General features: G+C 37.4%; 1 protein-coding gene across 1 annotated transcript in view; it reads left to right on the top strand.

The window, feature by feature from the left end:
• The first annotated feature begins 331 nt into the window (after positions 1-331).
• Positions 332-22,358, top strand: part of PROZ (protein Z, vitamin K dependent plasma glycoprotein) — a 32,537-nt gene continuing 10,510 nt past the window's right edge. The window contains exons 1-6 of the mRNA XM_069093939.1: positions 332-439; positions 1,738-1,901; positions 7,599-7,623; positions 12,796-12,909; positions 20,566-20,697; positions 21,420-21,505. Of these exons, the coding sequence (XP_068950040.1) occupies positions 370-439; positions 1,738-1,901; positions 7,599-7,623; positions 12,796-12,909; positions 20,566-20,697; positions 21,420-21,505 (591 nt within the window). The 5' untranslated portion in view covers positions 332-369. The remainder of the gene's footprint in view (positions 440-1,737; positions 1,902-7,598; positions 7,624-12,795; positions 12,910-20,565; positions 20,698-21,419; positions 21,506-22,358) is intronic.

Below are 22,358 nucleotides of genomic sequence, written 5' to 3'. Positions count from 1 at the left end.
CAGGGAGGCTGGAGACCCCTTTACCCACCTCTGTGGGTAAGACCTAGACATGTTAGATTTAAGTTGTATTCTATTTTCCAGAGGTTCTGGATGAGAGCAAAATAGAGTGATCCAGGGCTCTGTCTGGTCTCCATAAACAAGGTCCACAGGTGCTGAATAAGTGACATGTTATGAAGCACATTTTCTGATGTAGTAAAGAGTATTGGCTAATTATCCTGCAGCAGCAACAGTCTTCTTTCCTTTCTCCCTCATTCCTTCCCACCCCCATGGCAGTGAACTCTGAACTTTGAACTATCTTTATTTGCTTAACTCTCCTGAAAGACCCACTGATATGCAGCTGGACTCCATCGGAATAGCCTGGACAACAGAATGGCGGGTTGTTTTTGGATAATGCAGTTATGTTTCCTTACCTTCTCTCTCCATCAGTCAGAACAGTCAGGTAGGATGTTTGATTCTACTGTATTATTATCTTCATTTGCCTTTGTTCTGATGGCTTTTTTTTTGAGACAACCCAGAAGCAGATCTGAGAGATGGAGATTTTTTTCAGGGAGCAAACTAGTCAGGATACTGTCTTTTTTTCATTGCTAGAAGGATCCTCTTATTTCTCCTTTCCCCTTCCAATATTAGCCTGAACAGTGTAAAAATCACATTTTTCTTTACAACATGCCATTTTCTCCTCTCTCCCAAATGGTCTAAGAGACTTTCTCACCTATTTTGTAATTGTTGAATTTACCTAAGCCTATGGTCAGTGATAAGTGTACTTTACTGCAATAACAAAGTGAAGAAGAGAAGTAAATGAAAAGAAGAAAGGAGAGGGAAAGGAGAGACTGATATATTCACAGTCAATGTAATAACTTTGAAAAGCAAACAGGAGAAATGAGGTCTTATGTTCACCAAAATGATTAAGTGTTTTCAATAAGTCAAGTGATTAAAATCTTCTCATTTGAAATAAAATGATACTGATTATAAGATAACAGCAATCTTCTAGATTATAAATCTCTGATTATACATTTCATATTTACCAAGAAATAAAATAATCTATATTTTGAATAAAATAAAATTATAGGATGTTAGAAGTAAAAAAAATCTTACCAGATAATCTAAGAAAAAGAAAATAATTAAGGAAAACACTTAAAATATACAAAAGAGGTAAAAAGGAAATTCAGGACACAAACAAGCTTTGTTACTATCTTGTTAAATTAAATGAGTACGTGTAAAACCTAATTGTTAAGAGAACTACATAGTTTCATGTATGTAATCCATTTTTCAGTTTTTGCTTATTGAAATGCCAGTGCTTGTTGAATTCATAAGGGGAAAAAACTTCAGATGATAGGTCTAGTCCAGATCCTTCATCTTACAGCTGTGAAAACTGAGGCCCACTTTGAAAAGAAAGTATAAAAAATAAAGTTACACTAATCATACTAAAACTGGTTTGGAAGAAAAATTTTGTGAAACTCGTCCAAGGTCACAAAGCTAATTTGTGGCAGTCAGAAATATTTCCTTGGTGTTTTAAATTCATGTCATGTTTTAGTACAGTTTCACCTTTCTTTAGTGGAAAAATGAACTTAAATGAAAGAAAAAGGTATTTGCATTAGCAAGAATGTCAATTAGTTCTAGGACTTTCTTTTATTTTCAAAACTTCCATATATCCTGGACTTTTTGAAGACAGAGATCTAATAATTCTTGGATGATCTCTTTAAGTGTTGACCTCACCTACTTTCTCGCCCTGCTTTCCAGTATTTTGGCCGGCTTCTAAGGCAAATGAAGTTATAGTAAGAACGAAACGTGCCAGATCCTTTATTTTGGAGGAGATTTTAAAGGGAAATTTGGAAAGAGAATGCTTTGAAGAAAAATGTGTTTATGAAGAAGCAAGGGAAGTGTTTGAAAACAATGAAAAGACTGTATGTACTACATTTTTTTCCCCATTTCTAATTAATTTACCTTTTGCTGTCTTGCAGAAATTTCACATCTCAAAGGAACAACATTTAATTAGTTACATGTTTTAGAAAGGACAACATTTCTTTCCACTACTCAAACAAATTAGTAGGTGAATTACTCTAGGATCTGTGCTTGAGACCCTAACTTTTAATTAGGTCAACCACAGAATCACACTCAACATAAATGCATATGGAGAGAGCAAGGTCAAGTATACTCTAGTATAGCAATGCTTTTTCCAAACTTGGCAAGTTATAGGCATTGGTTAGCTTTAGACATCATGCATAGCAAGAGATTTTCCCCTGCTATGCTAGAAATTAATATGTTTAACAGAAAGGCCTACTTGTCTCAAAAAGGTCAACCCATTTTTGAGAACAAAATAACCTTTCTTAGGACTAACCTCCTACATAAAAATTTCATCATGATTTACTATTTGGATTAGTTATATTGCCTTGACACATGTGACCAGGTATGCATTGGAAGTAGTCCAAGTCAGAGGCATGTCCATTTTAAACAACTCCCTAGTTCAGTGGAAGGCAGTAACAGTAAGGTTAGCTTAATTAGGGTATAAGGTGAGAACATTTCTGTTTTTTAATGGTAAAGTATTTAATTTACATTTTGCATTTTTACTTCTATATAGTCCAGAGAAAACCATTTTAACAGTTCATTCTGAATAAAGGTTTCCATCTGTGACTACAAAGTTTGCTTTAACAATTTTCCAAGTGTTCTGACTCCCTTATATGTCCATATGCTGTGAACTCATCTGAAGTGGGCTGTGTTTACTTGTGGTTATGAGAAATTTATAGTGTACTGCTCTGATTTCCCTTGGAAGGGCCCCCATATATTTGCAAGTCCTATTTCCTACCAAGATATCATAAAGCAGAGGCAGGAACAAGACACTGGTGAGAACTATGAAGTTTTGAAAACTTGCTCTCTGTGTTCAAAACATTGTGTCCCATGGATTGTGCTATTCTCTGGAGGCTTTCTGGCTTTACTACAATTCACAAAACTTGATTTATTACCAAAATACCCCCCAGAAAAACAAAAAGCAAAAATAAACAAACAAAAACACTACATACCATAGAGAGTGGAATTCTCTGGCATTCAAATTATGTGTATTTTTTTAAGCATCCCTCATTTAACCCTAATTATCAGTCTACCTTTTTTCCTCTGCTAATTCCAGTAGTCAACAAGCATTTATTAAGCACCCACTAAGTACCTGTGTTAGTTCCTGGGGATACAAAAGCAAGAAGGATTGGGCCCTGCCCTGAAAGGGCCAAGGGAGATAGCATATGTGTGTATGTGTATTTGTACACACACACACACAGTACACATACATACACATCAAGCAATAAATATTTATTAAGCCCCTTACTATGTGACAGGTGCTAAGTGGGAGAAGCGATCTTAATGTCCGTATTCACAAAACTGTGGTTGTTTTTATACATTAAGTCACTGTTAAGTTCTAAAGAAACAATTGCATGTTCAAACCTCAGTCAGACTTCCTAAAGGACTTTGCTGTCACTGAAGAGCTAAGAACTAATGTCTTTTGAAAGAATTTAGTATATTCAGTACCCTAAGCAAATAGGATCAGAGATGTAGAAGGAGGAATGTAGTGGTAAATGTTTAACAACAGGCCCGAAGTCAGGAAGAGTCATTTTCCTGATTCAAATCTAGCCTCAGACACTTCCTAGTTGTGTGACCCTGGGACAAGTCACTTAACCCTCTTTGCCTCAGTTTCCTCAGCTGTAAAATGAGCTGGAGAAGGAAATGGCAAAGCACTCCCAGATCTTTGTCAAGAAAACCCCAAATGTGGTCACAAAGAGTCAGACACATCTGAAAAGCAAATGAACAACAGCTTGGGGTGGGGATCAGGGGAATATACCCCCATGCTTTTAAATTTAATCTGCATTATTAACACTTTTTGAAATTCAATCAACAGAACAATAAATCAAGCCCTGATTTGTAGCATTTGGTGTCAGCGCTCATGATGAAAACATAACAATGCTCTCGTAGCAGGGGTTAGAACTGGATGCTGTACATCCTTCTTCAGAAAGAATTTCTAGATGACAACCCCTTCATTTTAGAGATGGGAGAACCTGAGGTTTGAAGTGGGGTAGAGTGACTCAAATTGACTCATTAGAAGGCTAAATGCCACTCATTTTTAGACTACAGGCCCACTCCCCAACTTCATTTTTTAATTTTTAATTGATTTGTTTTTAAATCATTTTAATTTCCATACATGTCCCATCCTCACCCAGAGTCATTCCTTCTAACAAAGGCTTTTAAAAGAAATAGGGGAATAAAGCAGTTCCCCATAACCAATCAACATACTAACTAAGTCACATAGCATACACAATGTTCTGCACCCAGAGTCTTCCATTTCAGTAGCTTAAAAAAACAAAACAAAAAAACCATCGCTACCATTTTTCTTTGAGCTGTATTAGTGTTGCCCTTCCCCTATCCCTCTCAGTTGTTGCTACGACACTAATAAAAGGAACAAATTATGTTCAGCGGTTTCACAGCTGAATTTGAGACTAGTCATCCCTGGTGATTTTTCATGATTTAAAATTTTTTCAGATGATAGTTGATAACTTGTATTTTTCCTTTGAAACCTGTTCACACACTTCACTATATCTCTTGATCATATATATTTGTACCAGTCCCCTATAGATTTTGAAGGTTAAACTTTTATTAGAGATATTACAAATATTTCTTTCCAATAATGTCTTTTGATTCTAACTGTATTGACTAACTTGTATAAAGGTTCTTTTAACCTTATATCATAAAAATTGTCTTTTTTTACTTTTATAATCTCATGTCTGAGAATGAATGTTTTTTACTATCCATAGTAGAAAATATTGCCTTACGGATACTGTGGTGAATAGCTTGCACTCAAGACTTCTGGAAACCAATCAGGTGTCCAAACTAAATCCATTACCAATGGCGGGTTGGGGAGATGGGGATAGAGGGCAGGTTTTTAATGGCTTTCCTAACTGGAAATGCCATTTATGAGATGAATTAGGACTATTTGTCCTAGACTACTAGAATGTCTTTCTTCCCCCATAGATGAGGCCCATCTATGAAAAAACTTAATCATTAATTCTGGAATTCACAACATTTCTTGGGACTTTTTCCAAAGGGTTTTAGATTACTCCAATTCAGGTCAACAATTATATATTAAATGTCTATTATGTGTAGAGCATAGTATAGGCACTAAGGGAATTACAAAGTTTAGCTATGACAAGGCTTTGCCCTCAAGCTTATAGTCTAGTGGGAGAGTTTCACATAGATATAACTATAATACATGGTGCTCTGTGAAGTGGCATTTGAGTTGGATTTTCCCTTTTGTTTTAGCCCTAAATCAGACAATCAGGTAAGTCACAGGAAGGGTCTCCAGTTCTAATGGGGAGAATAGCCTGGTTATATCACCAGCCAACACCTCCCTTTTTCCATTAGACATAAAGGAATCAGGTGCTATGAATAAAAGAGAGCAAGTTTTGGAGTTAGGAGAGTCCTGGGTCTAAATCCCACTCCCAGCACTTAATAGATGGGGTGACCTAATTACAACGAGTTAACCTTTTTGAGCCTGAGTCTTTCATCTGTAAAATGGGGACAATAATACTATGGTACCAACCCTGAAGGGGTATTGTAAAAATAAAATGAGGCAATATGTGTATCTATGTCTATATCTAAAATACCTTGCAAACCTTAAAGCACTATGCAAATGTCAGTTATTATTATAATTATTATTAGAAATATACTTCTTAATGTCATATGACTCAGGGAATCAGACTATACAGCCTGGTTTAATCTAATCTCTATACTGTCTTCAGATCTTTAACCATGCCTTGCCAGCAGTTGCGCTTACAATATCCCAGGCCTCATGGTTTGGACCTTTTTAAAAATTAATTTGCTCTTTCCCATGAATCTCAGCTGGTAATGAAGTGAATAAAAATAAACTCCCTCTTCTGACAAAATTGCCTGGGCAAATAAAGGAGTGTCATTTTCTAAGACTATCTTAAAGGGTCATTAATACCTGTCTTCACATACATTATTCCACACTAAATGCCCCCACCTTCAAAAATCCCCTTATAGATTAAATGAGAAAACCAGTCCTTTATCTTTTTAAATAGCACAGCACCTGCCTTTTGAAGCTGAAGTCCTGTAGTTTTAGCTGAATTTCACACCCATGTTATACCTCCCCTGGAAGATATTCAGAATCTGCTCAGTGACTTCTAAATTAAACCCTACTGTTTCACATGGTTGTTGTTCAATCATGAATGACTCTTTTTGACCCTATTTTGGGTTTTCTTATCAAAGATACTGAAGTGGTTTGTCATTTTCTTCTCCAGCTCATTTTACAAATGAGGGAACTGAGGCAAAGCGGGTTAAGTGACTTGCCCAGGGTCACACAGCTAGGAAGTGTCTGGGACCAGATTTCACCTCAGGCGTTCTTGATACCAGGCCCAGCACTCTATCCATTTTACCCCCTAGCTGCCTGACAGCAGTCATGAAAAAGTACAGGCACTTAAGACAGTTACACATTCATTTTATCCTCTTTTGTACAATACCTAGTGGTGTGTGCAACTTACCACCCTCGACAGATTATAAACCGCTTGAGGATAGGCACCAGGTCTTATTTATCTTTGCATCTCCCCTAAGCATCTTGAACATATGATTCTTGCAAACCATGACCCCGTAAGGTCCTCCTAGGAATGATTATTACCGCCCCTTCAAACTAGCCTCAGCACTCTAGCAAAACAGGATTTTGAACATCCTGCTAGAGAAGCCAGTTCAGACCTGCTTAAGGCAACAGGCCCAAGGGAGCATGAACAACTACAGAGTTAGTTCTTAAAATATTGTACTGATGTGTTTCCAGGCAGCAAATTGAACAAACATTGGTTCAACAAACATTAATTAAGCACCTAATATCTGCAAACAACAGTGCTAGCTAGTATTTATTGGGTTAGGTTCTCCCAGTCACAGAAGGGAGGCTGAGTGAGACAAAGTAATTGTGTATGCCCACCAAAGAGTCTGAGCTATCTAGCCTAGCATAAGAAACAAAATTGGAGGAGGAGATGGTAGGGATGGAACCAAAAAGTCAGAGATTTGCCAGATTCCCTTGAAGCTGTCCTGCAGCTCACTTTTCCAAAGGAGAATTTTCACCATTATTGCTTTGTGAAAATGAATGTAATAGCTGTGATTCTTTACAGACAGTGACACACGACGCTGCTAGCCACTTCAAAAGTAAGAGAGGTTATAGAGGTAGCTCTCTTGTTGTCTATAACATATTGTCTCTACCCCCATCCCTTGCTGAATGTAGGAAACTGGACTTATTCCAAACTAGTAGTGTACTGGGCAGTGGTCAGTTGGAGAAACAAATACCAAGCATTTGTGGCCTTCATGAATCCAAGATGTTTAGATGGACAATGAAAGCTTCAATCATTCCAATTTTTAAAAATTAGGATGTTAAATGTTCATTTTCACTGCCACATTTTGAAATATTCAGATGAATACCAAAATTCAATCCTACTTTTGTCATTCTCGTATTTTGGCACATGTTTCAATAAAAATTTTAATAAACAAATGCTTTTGTGGAAGGGAGAATAGAAGGGAGAAACTGCCATTTTAAATATTTGAATCTTTGTTTTGTCTTACAGCATGCATTTTGGAGCCAGTATATGGGTAGGTGGCTTTCTTTGATTTGTCTTGTCAGTGTTTACTTGAATCATAGAATTTTAGAACTAGGGAGGAACCATAGGGGATCCAAACCCCTTATCTTAGAGATAAAGAAAATGAGTCCCAAACAAGTGAAGTGATTTAACCTAGGTTACATTACTTGCAGAACTAACACTCAAAACCCAAGTCTTGTGACTCCAAATTCAAAACTCTTTCCATTAATTACTCACTACCTCTATGGTGCATTTGAGAGCATTATTCCTCAGTTCATCTTCAGGTTGACCACAAGTTTTTTGGTCAAAGTACCTCTTGAAGGTCACCTACAAAATTACACAAAATGTTCAGTCTTATATTAATGGAGAGAACTTCCTCCCATACCGGGGAAATTACTGAGCTTTGAAGAATTGAACCAAAGAGTTGTCTAAGCATTTAGTTCTCAAATTGTTCATTCCCTAATGACTTCTTGGATTTCCACACATAATGCTAAAGTTGTTGGAATGTATTTTTTCAAAATAACTGGCATCAAAAAGTTCACACCTGTTGTACATCTTTTAAAACCTTGGAGAAATGACTCGAGTAGACAGTCAAGCATTTTAGGTAGTAGATTACTGGTAATGTGACATGGTAATAGATTCACTGCCAATGCTGGTCACAGCGGTAGAACATGATGAATCTTGTGTCCATGGATGACCGAGGTCCTGAGGAAACCCAGTTGTTTATTAGTAATGAAGCCTCCAACTTAGTGCAATCTGAAAGAGAGAACTTATTATAGGCTAAGGAGTTAAGGCTAGGGCAACTGATCTCATGGGTTTTCTTTTTGTTTACCTTCCTATCCTGCATTGCCTGTTCCTGAAGAGGTTTTGTATTTAGGAGTCTCAATCTAGTAAAGAAGTGTGGAGTCAGAAAGGAGTTTAAATGGCAAAGGGGGAATTTTTAAAATGAAGAAGGGGAAAAGAAAGAAGAATATAATGTAAACTCCTTGAGGACAGGGTCTTTTTCTCTTCACATCCACAGTGTCTGGCAGTGTGTAGAGTAAATTCTTTTTTTTTTTAAATAAGATATAGTTAATGTATTTTTTTTCCTCTGTCTCAGAGTGAAAATAATTTTTTTTTCATTTTTCAAATGCTTTATTAACTTCTGATTTACATCATTAATTTCCGCTACATTTTGAGTTACAAATTTTCTCCCCATTTTTCCCCTACCCACCACCCCAGAATAGCAATCCCACAGCCTATCCCCTCCTCCAATCTGCTCTCTCCCATATCTTCTCCCATACCCCTTTAGACTTTTCCAGTAGGATATGGTGGATCTCTTTGCCCCAGTGCCTGTATATCTTCTTTCCCAATTACATGTAAGATAGTATTAATAATAGTATATATGTATATATATAATTTTAAACATTTGATTTTAAAACTTTGAATTCCAGGTTCATTCCCTTCCTCCCTTGTCACCCACCCTTACTGGGAAGATAAGCAGTTCAGTATAGATTGTACATGTGTAGCTAATGCAAAACATTAACATAGTAGATATATTGTAAAAGACTGACTATATTTCCCTCCATCCTATCCCACCACCCACTTGTTCTATTCTCTACTTTGATCTCATCCCTTTTCAAAAGTGGGTGCTTCCAACTTCTCTCCCCCCCAGCCTGCCCTCCCTTTCATCATCCCCCCTCTCATCCCCTTCCCCCTACTCTCCTATAGGGTGAGATACCCTATTTAGTGTGTATTTCATTCCCTCCCCAAGCCAAATTTAGTGAGAATAAGGTAGACTCATTCCCTTTTGCCTTCCTGTTCTTCCCCTCCATTGTAACCCTTTTCCCTTGCCTCTTCTTTATGAGATAGTTTACCCCATTCTGTCTCTCTCTATCTCCTCTCATTATATTCCTCTCTCACCTCTTAATTTCCCCATCTATGTATACCTGTAAACATATATGCACACATTCACATATGTATTCATATGCCCATATACCCTCCAATATAGACACACACACACATATATGTTTGTATATTCCCTTCAACTATTTTCATACTGAGAAAAGCTTCATCAGTTACAATTATCTTTTTTCCATGTAGGAAAGTTTTTGGTTTTTTTTTTTTAGTTTGAGTTAAGCTTTTTATTTAATGTTACAAAAAATATTTAGTCAAACAGACCAAAGCCCATGTCATTATTGGACTCCTCGAATTCTTCTTTCTTTGCTTCCTCTTTCTTCTTCTCCTCAGTTGGGGCAGCTGTGCTAGCAGGAGCAGCCCCTCCAGCAGGGGCAGCACCACCAGCTGCTGGGGCAGGTCCACCAACTCCTACATTGCAGATGACACTTGCAATGTTGACATTGGACAGGGCCTTGGCAAATAATCCAGGCCAGAATGGTTCAACATTTACACCTGCTGCTTTAATGAGGGCATTGATTTTATCCTCCGTGATAGTAACCCCATGAAAGATGAGGGCGGAGTAGATGCAGGCGAGCTCAGAGACAGATGGATTTCAGCAGATGTTTGTAGTAGGGCTAGTCTCTGGCTGAAGTGAGGGTTCACCCCAACGTGGCCTTACCTTCCGAAGAAGAATCAAGCACCTTACAGACAACTGAAGAGCTCCATGTAGGAATGTTAATAGTTCAACTTTGATAAGTGGCTTCTCATTTCTTTTCCCTGTTTACCTTCTCAAGCTTCTCTTGCTTCTTGTATCTGAATGTGAAATTTTCTATTCAACTCTGGCTTTTTCATCAAGAATGCTTGAAAGTCCTCTATTCCACTGAATGGCCATATTTTCCCCTGAAACATGATACTCAGTTTTGCTGGGTAGGTGATTCTTGGTTTTAATCCCAGCTCCTTTGACCTCCAGAATATCATATTCCAGGCCCTTCCGATCCCTCACTGTAGAAGTTGCCAGATCCTGTGTTATCCTGATTGTGTTTCCACAATATTCAAATTGTTTCTTCCTGGCTGCTTGTTATATTTTCTCCTTGATCTGGGAATTCCAGAACCTGGCTATAATATTCCTAGGAGTTTTCTTTTGGGGATCTTTTTCAGGAGGTGATTGGTGGATTCTTTCAACCTCTATTTTGCCTTCTGGTTCTAAAACATCAGGGCAATTTTCCTTGAGAATTTCTTGGAGGATGATTTCTAGGTTCTTTTCCTGATCATGGCTTTCAGGTAGTCCAATAATTTTTAAATTATCTCTCCTGGATCTATTTTCCATGTCAGTGGTTTTTCCCATGAGATATTTCACATTGCCTACTATTCTTTCATTTGTTTGGATCTGTTTAACACCATCTTGATTTCTCTTAAAGTCACTAGCTTCCATTTGCTCCAATCTAAATCCAAGGGAATGATTCTCCTCATTGAGCTTTTGAGATTCTTTTTTCCGTCTGGCAAATTTGGCTTTTCAAGGCATCCCTCTCCTCATTGCCTTTTTGAGCCTCTTTTGCCAATTGAGTCAGTCTGTTTTTTAAGGTGATTTTCCTCAGTCAGGCTGTTGACTCTCATTTCATAATTTTCTTGCATTGTTCTCATTTCTCTTCCCAATTTTTCCTCCACTTCTCTTATCTGCTTCTTAAGGTCTTCTATGGCCTGTAACCAGCTCGTATTTTCCTTTGAAGCTTTTGGTGCAGGAATTCTGACTTCACTGTCTTCCTCCTGTTCCATAGTTTGCTTCTTTTTGTCCCCAAAATAGGAGTCTAATGTTGGAATCTTCTGTCTGCTTTGTTTCCTTTGCTTGGTCATGTCGCCCCTCAGTCACTTGACCCCTGGGCTTTTTGCCACAGTAGGACTCTGCCACCGGACAGTGGAGCTTTCGTCCCAAACTCTGGGGTTTTCTCAGCTGCTGGAGGTATTAGATGGGTGCCTTCTCTGAGGCCTCCACACGCTCTGGCAAGCTGGACACACACCCCAGGACCTCCACCCTAGACTGCAATCCAGATCCAAGAAGGTTAAAGCAAGAGCAATTACCCCTCAGACTGGTCCCTTGGTCCCCCTACATTCTGCAGGCCAGGAGCTGAAGCTGCCATGTGGCGCTGGCTGGCTGTGCTGGCATCTCAGCAGCTTCTCGCCCCAAGTCATGCACTCCCACTTACTGGGTCCCAAAGTCCAGACTGCACTGACCTCTCACTTTGTCCTTCGCATCTATGTGTTGATAAATCTGAAAATGGCCACAGCTGCTGCTGATCTGGAGTCCCTCCAGCCGGAGGCTGGTCAGGCCCTCCCTGGGGCTAAAACCTCTGGTTCTCCTCCGGCCAGGGCTCACTTCCCAGAGCACTGCACTGGTGTATTCCTGCCGGCCTGCCGGGCTGTCCTCAGCGGGAAGTTAGCTTCTCTGTGTCATTCTGTGGGTTCTGCAGCTCCAAAGTTTGTTTAGAGTCCCCTTTTACATTGATTGGGAAAGGTGGAAGCTGGAGCCCAGCAGAGGTCCTGCTTCCACTCTGCCATCTTGACTCCCGGAAATAATTTTTAAAACACATATTGACCAGAAGAGTACATTTGATTTTTTGGCAAAAAAGAAATCAGTTTCTTATACTTCAGTTTATGTAATCCCAAAGGGTAGAGTCTAGGTTATGAATAGGAGAACTAGAATCAATTCAATTAAACAACTCTTTATTATAACCTAACTAGTGAAGGCCCCCATCACCTCATGCCTGCCTCAAGTTTCTTCCTCCTCTAATCCATCCAGAGTAAATTCTTGATATGTTTATTAAATTGAGTTTAGAAAAATAAACCATACTAATGAATACCACTTGGGGTAAAGAAAGAGGTAAAAGGGGCAAAATTCAAGATTTTAATATTTAGTTTTCTCATCTGTAAAGAGGGATGGGGGTGGTAGGAGGGTGTCTAACTAGATAGCCATGAAGGTCCCTTCCATTTCTGAAGTTATGATCCCATAACGGGTTGCCTTAATTACCCCCTCACTTCTAGTTCTACTATACACTTTGACTTTCTGTCTTCTGGCTGTCTTACTAATTGAAAGAACCTCATCCAGAGAATGAAGAGAATGAGGCCAAGAGTCAAAATTTAAGCTTGCCAAGGTTGCCAGTTTTTAGAAGCTCTCATAAAAGTATTGTTTAAGGCAGAGGTTGAGACTAAAATGAGGTTGGAAATAATACCCTTTATTATAGATAATTACATTCCATAAATGTTTTGCAGTTCTTAAATCCTGCTGTATTTCACTAATGAGATGTTCCTACAGCTGGCACTCCATGTGTCTCCCAACCCTGCCTGAACAATGGAATATGCCAGGATTACATCCGAAGCTACATTTGCAATTGCCTCGAAGGGTATGAGGGAATGAATTGTGAATATGGTAAGAGCCAAGGCTATGACTTAATTTTGTTCCTTTCATGAAATTTTAAGGTATACTCTCACATCACTTACAATTCACTTCCTTTCCTCTTCTTATTCTCTTCCTGTCATAAGCCCTTTTTTCTGGCCAGAAGCTGTGATTCCTCCTTGTGGGGACCTCCCAGTGTAGAAACTCTCCACCATTGCAGATGGGCTCCTCATCAGCAATTTAATAAATGGGCCTTATGTTCATTTTATAACAAAACCAAAGCGGTTCCTCCTCTAGTGACATCTAGAATTATTGGATGTCACCTTGAGTCATAAGCAGAAGTGATTGGTTATTATATAGAGTCCTTAGTACTCTATATAGAATCTATATAATTTACAAAGTAAAATATATAGTTTATTGAGTACTTGATTGAGTACCTACACATACTCTATATCAGAGGAGGGAAGAGTTATTGCTATTTTTAGATGGAGGAAGGGCCAAAAGTATCAATAAGATATGGACATAACCCATATAACCTTGCTTCTACCAATATGATTTCGCAATGACATCATTGTTGTCAAACCCCGTCATAATGTCACAAAATGACATTATCTGGCTGAGATCCAGAGGTACAAATTGAATGGTTGGTCACTATGCAAGCCTGTACTTAAGTCCTACCAGATCCATCTCCTCTTTCTGTGTTAAATTGGTTGCATATACATTGTTTCTATTAACTGTCTCCTGTAATATGTTTCATAATTATTATTTCTACTACTAATAATAATAGCTAGCATTTTTATAATAGACTTTTCGAATTTGGAAAGTGTTTTTATAAATATTATCACGTTTGATCCTTACAGAAACCTGAGTTGTGTGGTTATTGAGTCATTTCAGTCATTCTTTGTGACCCAATTCCGGTTTTCTTGGCAAAGATACTGGACTGGTTTGCCATTTCTTTCTCCAGCTTATTTTACAGATGAGGAATCTAAGGCAAAGAAGATTAAGTGACTTGTCCAGGGTCACATAGCAAGTAGGTGTTTCAGATTGGATTTTAATTCAGGTCCTCCTGTCTCCAGGCCCAACACTCTATCTGCTATGCCACCTGTCATCACCTAGCATAACCTTTGGGGAGATATATGATGAGAGTAAGCGCTTTGTAGTGGATAAAAGGAAACAGGAAACTCTGGGTTTAAGACTTACCTCTGATACATATTGTCATTTTTGGCCATGAGTAAATCTCCTAACCCCGAAGTGTCCCAGGTAATTCTCTAGAAGGTAAGATTAGAGGTTACAAACCAGTTGATGATTAGCCTCTGTGGAGGGAGTTTCAATCTGGGAGTTCCCCATACAAATAAAATGACAGAACTCATTATATAGTTATCTGCTTATATCTGGTGTTTTATATGTATATATATATATATATATTACAGATATATAGCAAAAAAAAAGCTTGTATGTTACTTAACAGAAAGGTTTTCTTATTACTGGACTTATTTATTGACACTAATCTGTGACATGGATGGCAGGTAGGTTGTACAGTGGATAGAATGTTGAGCTTGGATTCAGAAAAACTTGAATACCAATCCTGTCTCAGGACGTCCTAGGCAAGTTATTCAACCTCTCTCAGCTCATTTTCTCATTTATAAAGTGTTGCTGTTGTTTCTTGTATCTAACTCTCTGTGACCTGTGCACCATAGTGTTGATGGGGTTTTCTTTGCAAAGATACTGGAGTGGTTTGCCACATCCTTCGCCAGCTGATTTTACAAATGAGGAAATTGAAGCAAACAGGGTTAGGTGACTTGCCTAGAGTCACACAACTAGTAAGTATCTAAGGTCAGATTTGAACTCAGGTCTTCGTGACTCCAGGTCCAGCACTCTATCTATGATCCACCCAGCTACCTTCTATTTATGAAATAGGGATCATAATAGCACTTATTTCTCAGGGTTGTTATTACCACCAAATGAGAATTATGTAGGGCACTTTGCAAACCTTAAAGTGCTTATATAAATATTAGCTGTTATTGTTATTGAAGGAAAAGAACTTGGGATCATGGAATGATGTAGCTGAAAGATACCACAGAGATCCAACCTCCTCATTTTCAGAGGCAAAAACTGAGGCCCAGAGAACTCAAATGTCTTGTATAAAGTTACACAACTAGTCGGTAGTCGAGTCGGACTAGAACAAGTCTTCTGACTCCCTGCCATGTGCCTTTCTACTAGAGAGCATCGTCTGTGATGTTAGTGTGTGTGTATGAAAAAAAATTGGTTTTGCCTTAGATTTAGGCTTCTAATTATACAGGATAAACAATACTAGGTTCAGGCTGAATAGCACCTGAGACATCATCTAATCCAGCCCCTTCATTTTTTTTTTTTTTGCCTTTTGGAGGGCAATTGGGGTTAAGTAACTTGCCCAAGGTCACACGGCTAGGTTTTTTTTTGCGTGTGTGTATGTGGGTGTTAAGTGTCTGAGGCCGGAACCGAACTCTGGTCCTCCTGACTCTGGGGCCGGCGCTTTACTCACTGAGCCACATAGCCGCCCCTAGCCTCTTCATTTTTGACTGAGGAAATGTACTGATAATAAAATGAGTTTGCCTTCCTTGGATTTACACTGAGAAATGATTAAGTGGGTAACTTTGGAGGGCAGCTAGTAAGTGTCTGAGGTCAGTTTTGAACTAAAGTCTTCTTGACTTGAGGTCTAGTGCTCTATCCACTGACCTTCCTATGACTCATTTTAGAGACTATGCTGGCAGAATTAAGAAGAGAAAAATGACTGAAAGATATCTATGTTCCCCAGGATCTAAGTTATTCCCTTGTAGTAGGTGAGTTTCTTGGGGAAGCACATAAACTTTTAGAAGACTTTAACCCCATTTGCACTAAAAAGGGCTGTGGAGGAGGGGACTTAAGAAGTTCAGAAACCAGGGTCCTTTCCCTGACCTCCTATCAGTAGAACCAAATCACTAATGAAAACAGCATTTAGTGGAGGAGATAGGCATTGTAAGAAAAGAAAAAGAAGCAAAAGAAATGTAGGAAAGAAAAAACAGCCTCTGCTTTTAGCATATGTAAATAGAAGATTCAACAAGGCTGCTGCTAGACAGGGATTCTTAATCTGTGGCTATGAATCTGATTTTTTAAAAATTGCATTTCAGTATCACTGGCAAAGAGGCAAGAAGCATCTATTAAGCAATTAATATATGAAAGGCACTGTCATAAACACTGCAGATACAAATGCATGTAAAAAAATCCTTGCTCTCAAGGAGCTTACATTCTACTGGGGGTCATAACACACAAAAAGGGGGAAAAAAGGTTATGAAAGCATTGCCTCATTGCAGAGAGAGCCCAGTTAAAGTTAGATAACAATTCATTATGAACCTAATCAGCACAATTGCCTGATTTCCTCAAGCTCCATTCTGATGCATTTGAGAAGGAGTAAAGAAAAACAGGTGATGGATGCAATCCAAGGCTGGATTTTAGCAAGAGTTAAGCAGCAACAGGGTAAGTGATGAGTATATGAGAGCAGAGAAGAGGGTGATGGTGACTTGGTTAACTGTAGGGTCAATATTGGGAAGGGAGCAAAGAGAAGTCATAGAAGAACAGTAAGTACTCAGAGGGTGGAGGGATAGGGAAGAGATGGAATGTTAGGAGGTTGCAGTCAGACAAAAGATTCTCAGACTTTCTGATCAAAGAAGTGGGTAATGGTGAGACTCTTCCTGAATAGCTGAGTAGAATGTAATGGTACTTGAGAAGATGGAAGAACTGTGAGGTTAGGGATTAGAATCCCTAGTCCCTAACCTAAGGACATGGGAAATCAGAGGCAGAAGTGAAGCATTCTCTGACATTAGAGAACTTAACATCATACATTTCCTATTAGAGAACACAAGATTCCTTAAACAAGATGAAAACAATTTAATTGAGCTATATTAAGACAAAATTATTATCTTCACAATAGAACTGCAAATAATTAATAACATGTTCATCCGGATAACTTTTAGCATATTTTTCCCTGTTTTGGATATTAGCCTCTGTTTTTAGATTATAAACCTGCATAAAATATGAGATCAGTTATTTTTCATCATGAATAGGCAGATGAGTAATATATTGTAGTAGTCTGACCCTCTTACAAAGGGAGAACTGCTTTGGCTTTAGGTTGTTTGGGGTTTTTATTTTTATTTTATGCCTTGCTATTGTATGGCTATGTTAAAATTTTCTTGTTTATTTATTTAATTTTCCACATAATAGTATTTTATTTTTTCCAATTACATGTAAAAATAGCTTTCAGCATTGGTATTAGGTTTTTCTGTGCCATTTACAATGACTACAGTGGGAGTGCTTGCAGTGAAATAAAGGTCACTCTGAATGCAGTATGAAGGCATAGTAAACAGCATGTCATTGTATGAAAGGCAGAAGTAAAAGAAATTATCTTATGTAACACCAGTGGGTGTCATTGTGAAGGGTAGAGGTGGCCAGGTGGTATTTAATCCTTTCTGTTCTGTCTCCCTTCTAAAAGTAGAGCTGTACATTCCCAAGTCTTGCCTATCTTTTCCCTGATGTTGGTTTAGGGTGTAATCTTTCCTTTGGTCACTTCTCTCTTCTCAGCTTTGTCTCAGGAAGTTTAATCAGCCACAACCTATGCTTTTAGCATAAACTTTTTTCAATGTAAAATTTTTAGTTTTTTTTTGAAGTTTAAAAAATTTTTAAGCTAAAAAAAGTTTTTTAATTTTTTTAACTTTTAAGGTGGAGGCAATTTAAAGCTCCTCAGGTTTTCAAAGTCTCTTTTCTTATTATTTTATAGCGTAAAAATCAGATGAAAAAGATATTAATATAATAGCTCAGAGCCCCCCATTAGGAAAATTTTTTAAATTCATAGAGAGATTTGGTTCTCTGTTCTAAATTAAAATTTTGTGTATTTCAGTTAGCCCCTTCCCTTTTCCCAGAATGGACTAAGTATACAACACAAGCCTTAATTTCCAAACCTGATTTCTTTATGTATGTATCAAAATCAAGATACAAGTAATGCTCAAGTAAAAGCAATGAAAAGAGTATATGACAGCACCTGTAACTGGAAAGGGGAAGTTGGGGAAAGTAGGCTTTTTGAAACTTTTCCATCAGCTGCTTTGCTCTAAGATGCCAGCAGGGACCTTATAATCCATTTCAATCTCTTGCTTCCTTGCTTAGGTTTCCTTTGCCTGTTTCTCAACCATATTCCCTAGTGCTGTACCGGGTCACTTCGTTAAGTCCCATTCCTGTTACAGTCCCAGAAGGGACTGATGATGTCATTTTAGCCACTGCTGCTCTTGCTCAGCTCATGCCATCCTCACTCCTTCCTCTCAGTCTGTTCTTTTCCATAAAGTGTGCATATTTTTTTAAAGTCCTGGATGTGATTCAAGTCTACCTTCTGGTTCAAAGACTGTGATAGTTCAAATCACATTCCAAGCTGAGAGGAAATGCATATATCCCTCTGAACCACAAATATCAGAATGCCAGTCAGTCCTCAGCCCTATATTACACTTAGATTAATGTTATGCATCTTGTTCAGTCTGTTGCAGAGTCACTGTGACCTCAGTTATAAAATATGAGGATTGGATAGATGGTCTCTAAGGTCATTTCTTGGTGTAAACATAAGTCTATGACCTAAATTCAGGGCAGTGTTGTAATAGATAGATAGTCTGCCTTGGAGTCAAAAGGATCTGATTTTCATGTCCTGCTTTGGATACATAATGGTTCTGTAACCATGGGCAAATCACTTAACCTCTCAGAGCTCCGTGCACCAATATGAAGCCATAAATTGCAAAGCAATTGCCGGTATGCATTGACAGAGGTGATTTCCTTGCTGGGAATCCCCTCTCTCTGCCAATGAAATTACAGGTCTGAACTAAATAAGATTATTTGAGTAATGGATCATGCAAAGGAAGGTCACCACTTTGATGAGGTCTTCTGTATACTCATTGAATGAAGATCTTTTTTTTTTTTTTAAAGGATTCTGTTATTTGATTACCTGTCCCTTAGAGGTCTATGATTTTTATTTATGACTTTACTTTTAGATGGGGACTAGGTCAAAGGGATGGGGGGGGATGGGCAACTTAATTCAGACTTGTAGATATTTATATAATGCTAATGAAACAAGGAAGCAAGTTTTGACAGAACAGAATGTATAGATATGTACTTTGGAATTTGTAGCTAAAATACAGAAATAAATATTCTTTGCCATTTTGGGAGAGAACAAATTTATTATTTACCTAACTATGTTACCTAAGCTTAGAACTATTTACCTAAGCTTAATGTTATTACTGCTCATTAGTTACTATGATTGTTTATTATTACAAATAATCTGATTCATTATTATTTTGTTATTAAAAGTATTTTTGGGCAGTTAGGTGGCACAGTGGATAGGGGCGGGAAAACTCATCTTCCTGAATTCAAATTTGGTCCCAGACACTTACTAGCTGTGTGACTCTGGACAAGTCATTTAACCCCATTAGCCTCAATTTCCTCATCTGTAAAATGAGCTCGAGAAGGAAATAGTAAACCACTCCAGTATCTTTGTAAAGAAAACCCCCATTAGAGTCATGAAGAATTGGATGCGACTGGAAAGAACTGAATAATACAACAGCAGAAATTATTTTCAGCCTGCTCGTCCTTTCAATAACATTAAAGAGAGGAATTCCATACTCTTCTGTGTACTTTTAGCTTACTATGTATGACATTAGGGAGTGTGGTAGAGCAGAAAGAACACAGACCATGGGCTCAAGTCTTGGTTCTGCCATTTACTTACTAGGGTGAGCCTGGGCAAGTCACTGAGACTTTCTGAACCTCAATGATCTCAACCGAAAAATGGGGATAATAATACTTGCACTATCTTCCTAAGTATTAGTGTGAGGAAAGTGTTTTATAAATTCTGAGTGTTATATAAATGTTAATTACTTCAAAAGCAATTGGGGAATCTTAATGATGAGAGTTGGAATTTATATTGTGCTTTAAGCACAATTTGCACAGTGCTCTCTCTCTACATATGTTAATCTCATCTGATCATCAAGCCACCCTGTGAAGGTACTATTGTAATCCCCGTTCTCTAGGTGAGGAAATGGAGTCAAGATAGATTCAATGACTTGTCCAGGGTCACAAAGCTAGACAATAACTAAGAACAGATTTGAACTCAGTTCTTCCTGACCTCCTGATTCCAGGTAAAGTACTTTTTTTTTCTTTCACTGCACCACCTATATTATTGTGTAATGGAACAGACAAAGAGAAAGGTTTAGGAATCCTAATCCTTGGAAATCTCTTTTCCCTAAATATTTTAGAAAGAGAATAGTGGTCTACACACTCAAAAAAAAATGTTGAAATATCTTCACAATTATTTAACTCTCTGTGTTATAATAATCTATATCAAATTGCCTGCCTTCTCAAGGAGGGGAGAAGGGCAAGAGGGTGGGAGAGAATTTAGAACTCAATTTTTTAAATGAATGTTAAAAATTATTTTTACAAATAATTTGAAAAAATAAAATATAAAAATTTTACTTAGAAAGTATATTATAGTTGATTTTATGTAGTTCTGTGCATCACAAAAATGTTTATTTGAAGAAGAAACAATGGGAAAATGTTAGAACCTCAAATCTGAGAAAATGGGCATAAGAAAATTATAAATGAAATTGTTTTTCCATGCTCATATTAGTGTTTGTAATTTTTTCTTTTCAGCTAAGAATGAATGTCATTCCAAGAGAAGTAAAGGATGCGACCACTTTTGTCGTCCAGGGCAGGAATTTTATATGTGCAGTTGTGCAAAGGGTTATAAACTTGGAAAGGATCACAGATCATGTATTCCAAATGGTAAACAAACAAATAAGAGAGAAAATAATGGACCCACTCAGAATTTAGTACTACAGGTTAGACTAAAGGTGTCAAATATACAGCCCACAACACTCCCAAGTGTGGCCTAAACCAGATTAAAATGTAAATGGGGAATAATTAACAAAAAAAATAAAAATATAATAAAATATAGATAATATTCCATTTTAAAATTAAGTCAATATGCAACCTATACTGATTCTTATATACATTTTAGTTGCCTTTCTTTATATTTGAGTTTGACATCACTGGATTAGACAATCTCTTATCTATACATGCCAAGGTTCTTCCCTTCTACCTTACAAATGGTGATCTAAAGATCATGACCATTTCATTGTAATGAAAAACTGGACTTCCTCATGTCCAAACATCATCAGTAAATTTCAACTTTGTGATGGAAAAAAAGGACAATGTCCACCAAATTCTATTGATTATTATGTGATCAATTATTATAATTATATTATTATTATAACATTTATTTTGTGACATTATATTTTATTACACTAGATCACATTATACCATATTATATAAACTGCAAACTCCATGAAGTTTTATGACTAATATTGTCTAGATCCTATAAAGGAATAAATCAAAACCAGCATTAGATTTCAGGTATTAATGAATAAATGTCTTATATCAACATAAGAAGAATTCACCTTTGGCCCAGATTTCAATGACTTTTCTTCATGTTCTTCTTATTGAAGAGAAGTGTGCATGTGGAATCCACAGTTCTAAAAGTAATGTGACATTGACAGATGCCAAGATGACTCTCCAAAATTTTCCATGGCAGGTAATAGAAAACTATCCTTTAATAAACACTGAAGATTCTGTGTTGTATGTGTATACATATGTGTTGTTGTTGTTAAGTCATTTTTCAGTCATGTACCCTGTTTGGGGTTTTCTTGGCAGAGATACTAGAATGGTTGCCATTTCTTTTTCCAGCTCATTTCAGAGATGAGGAGATAGATAGATAGATAGATAGATAGATAGATAGATAGATAGATAGAGATAAAGATAGAGAGATAGATAGATAGATAGATAGATAGATAGATAGATAGATAGATAGATAGATAGATAGATAGAGATAAAGATAGAGAGATAGATAGATAGATAGATAGATAGATAGATAGATAGATAGATAGATAGATAGATAGATAGATGGATAGATAGACGGATGGATAGATAGACACATAGATAAACAGACAGATGAATAGATAGACAGACAGATAGATAGATACACACATGTATATGTGTAATATATACATAAATAAAGTGACACATAACATCTATATCTATTTATATATACACATATAGATTGGGTAATACATACATATAGAGTGATGTTTATAAACAGGGTTAAGTGACTTGCCCAGAGTCACACAACTAGGAAGTGTCTGAGGCTAAATTTGAACTCAGAAATATGAGTCTTCCTGACTCCAGGCCCTGCAGTCTATCCACTGTGCCACCTAACTGCCCTATAATATGTGGTTGTAGGTGTTTCATGTTATTAAACATTTCCACTGTCTTTACCAAATGAAAATCTATCAGTTAGAAATGTGCATCACAATTTAATATGAGCTATCGTAAAAATAAAAGTATCATTGTTTTAAAAATGCAAATACTTAAGTAAAAACAAATTGTCA

Source organism: Petaurus breviceps, unplaced genomic scaffold, assembly GCF_028583685.1.
Source record: "Petaurus breviceps papuanus isolate PSGF00001 unplaced genomic scaffold, PetGlider_PUasm1.0 214, whole genome shotgun sequence".
NCBI classification, from domain to species: Eukaryota; Metazoa; Chordata; class Mammalia; order Diprotodontia; family Petauridae; genus Petaurus; species Petaurus breviceps.
The sequence above is the reverse complement of the archived record's forward strand: the minus strand, read 5'-3'. Positions and strand labels throughout refer to the sequence as shown.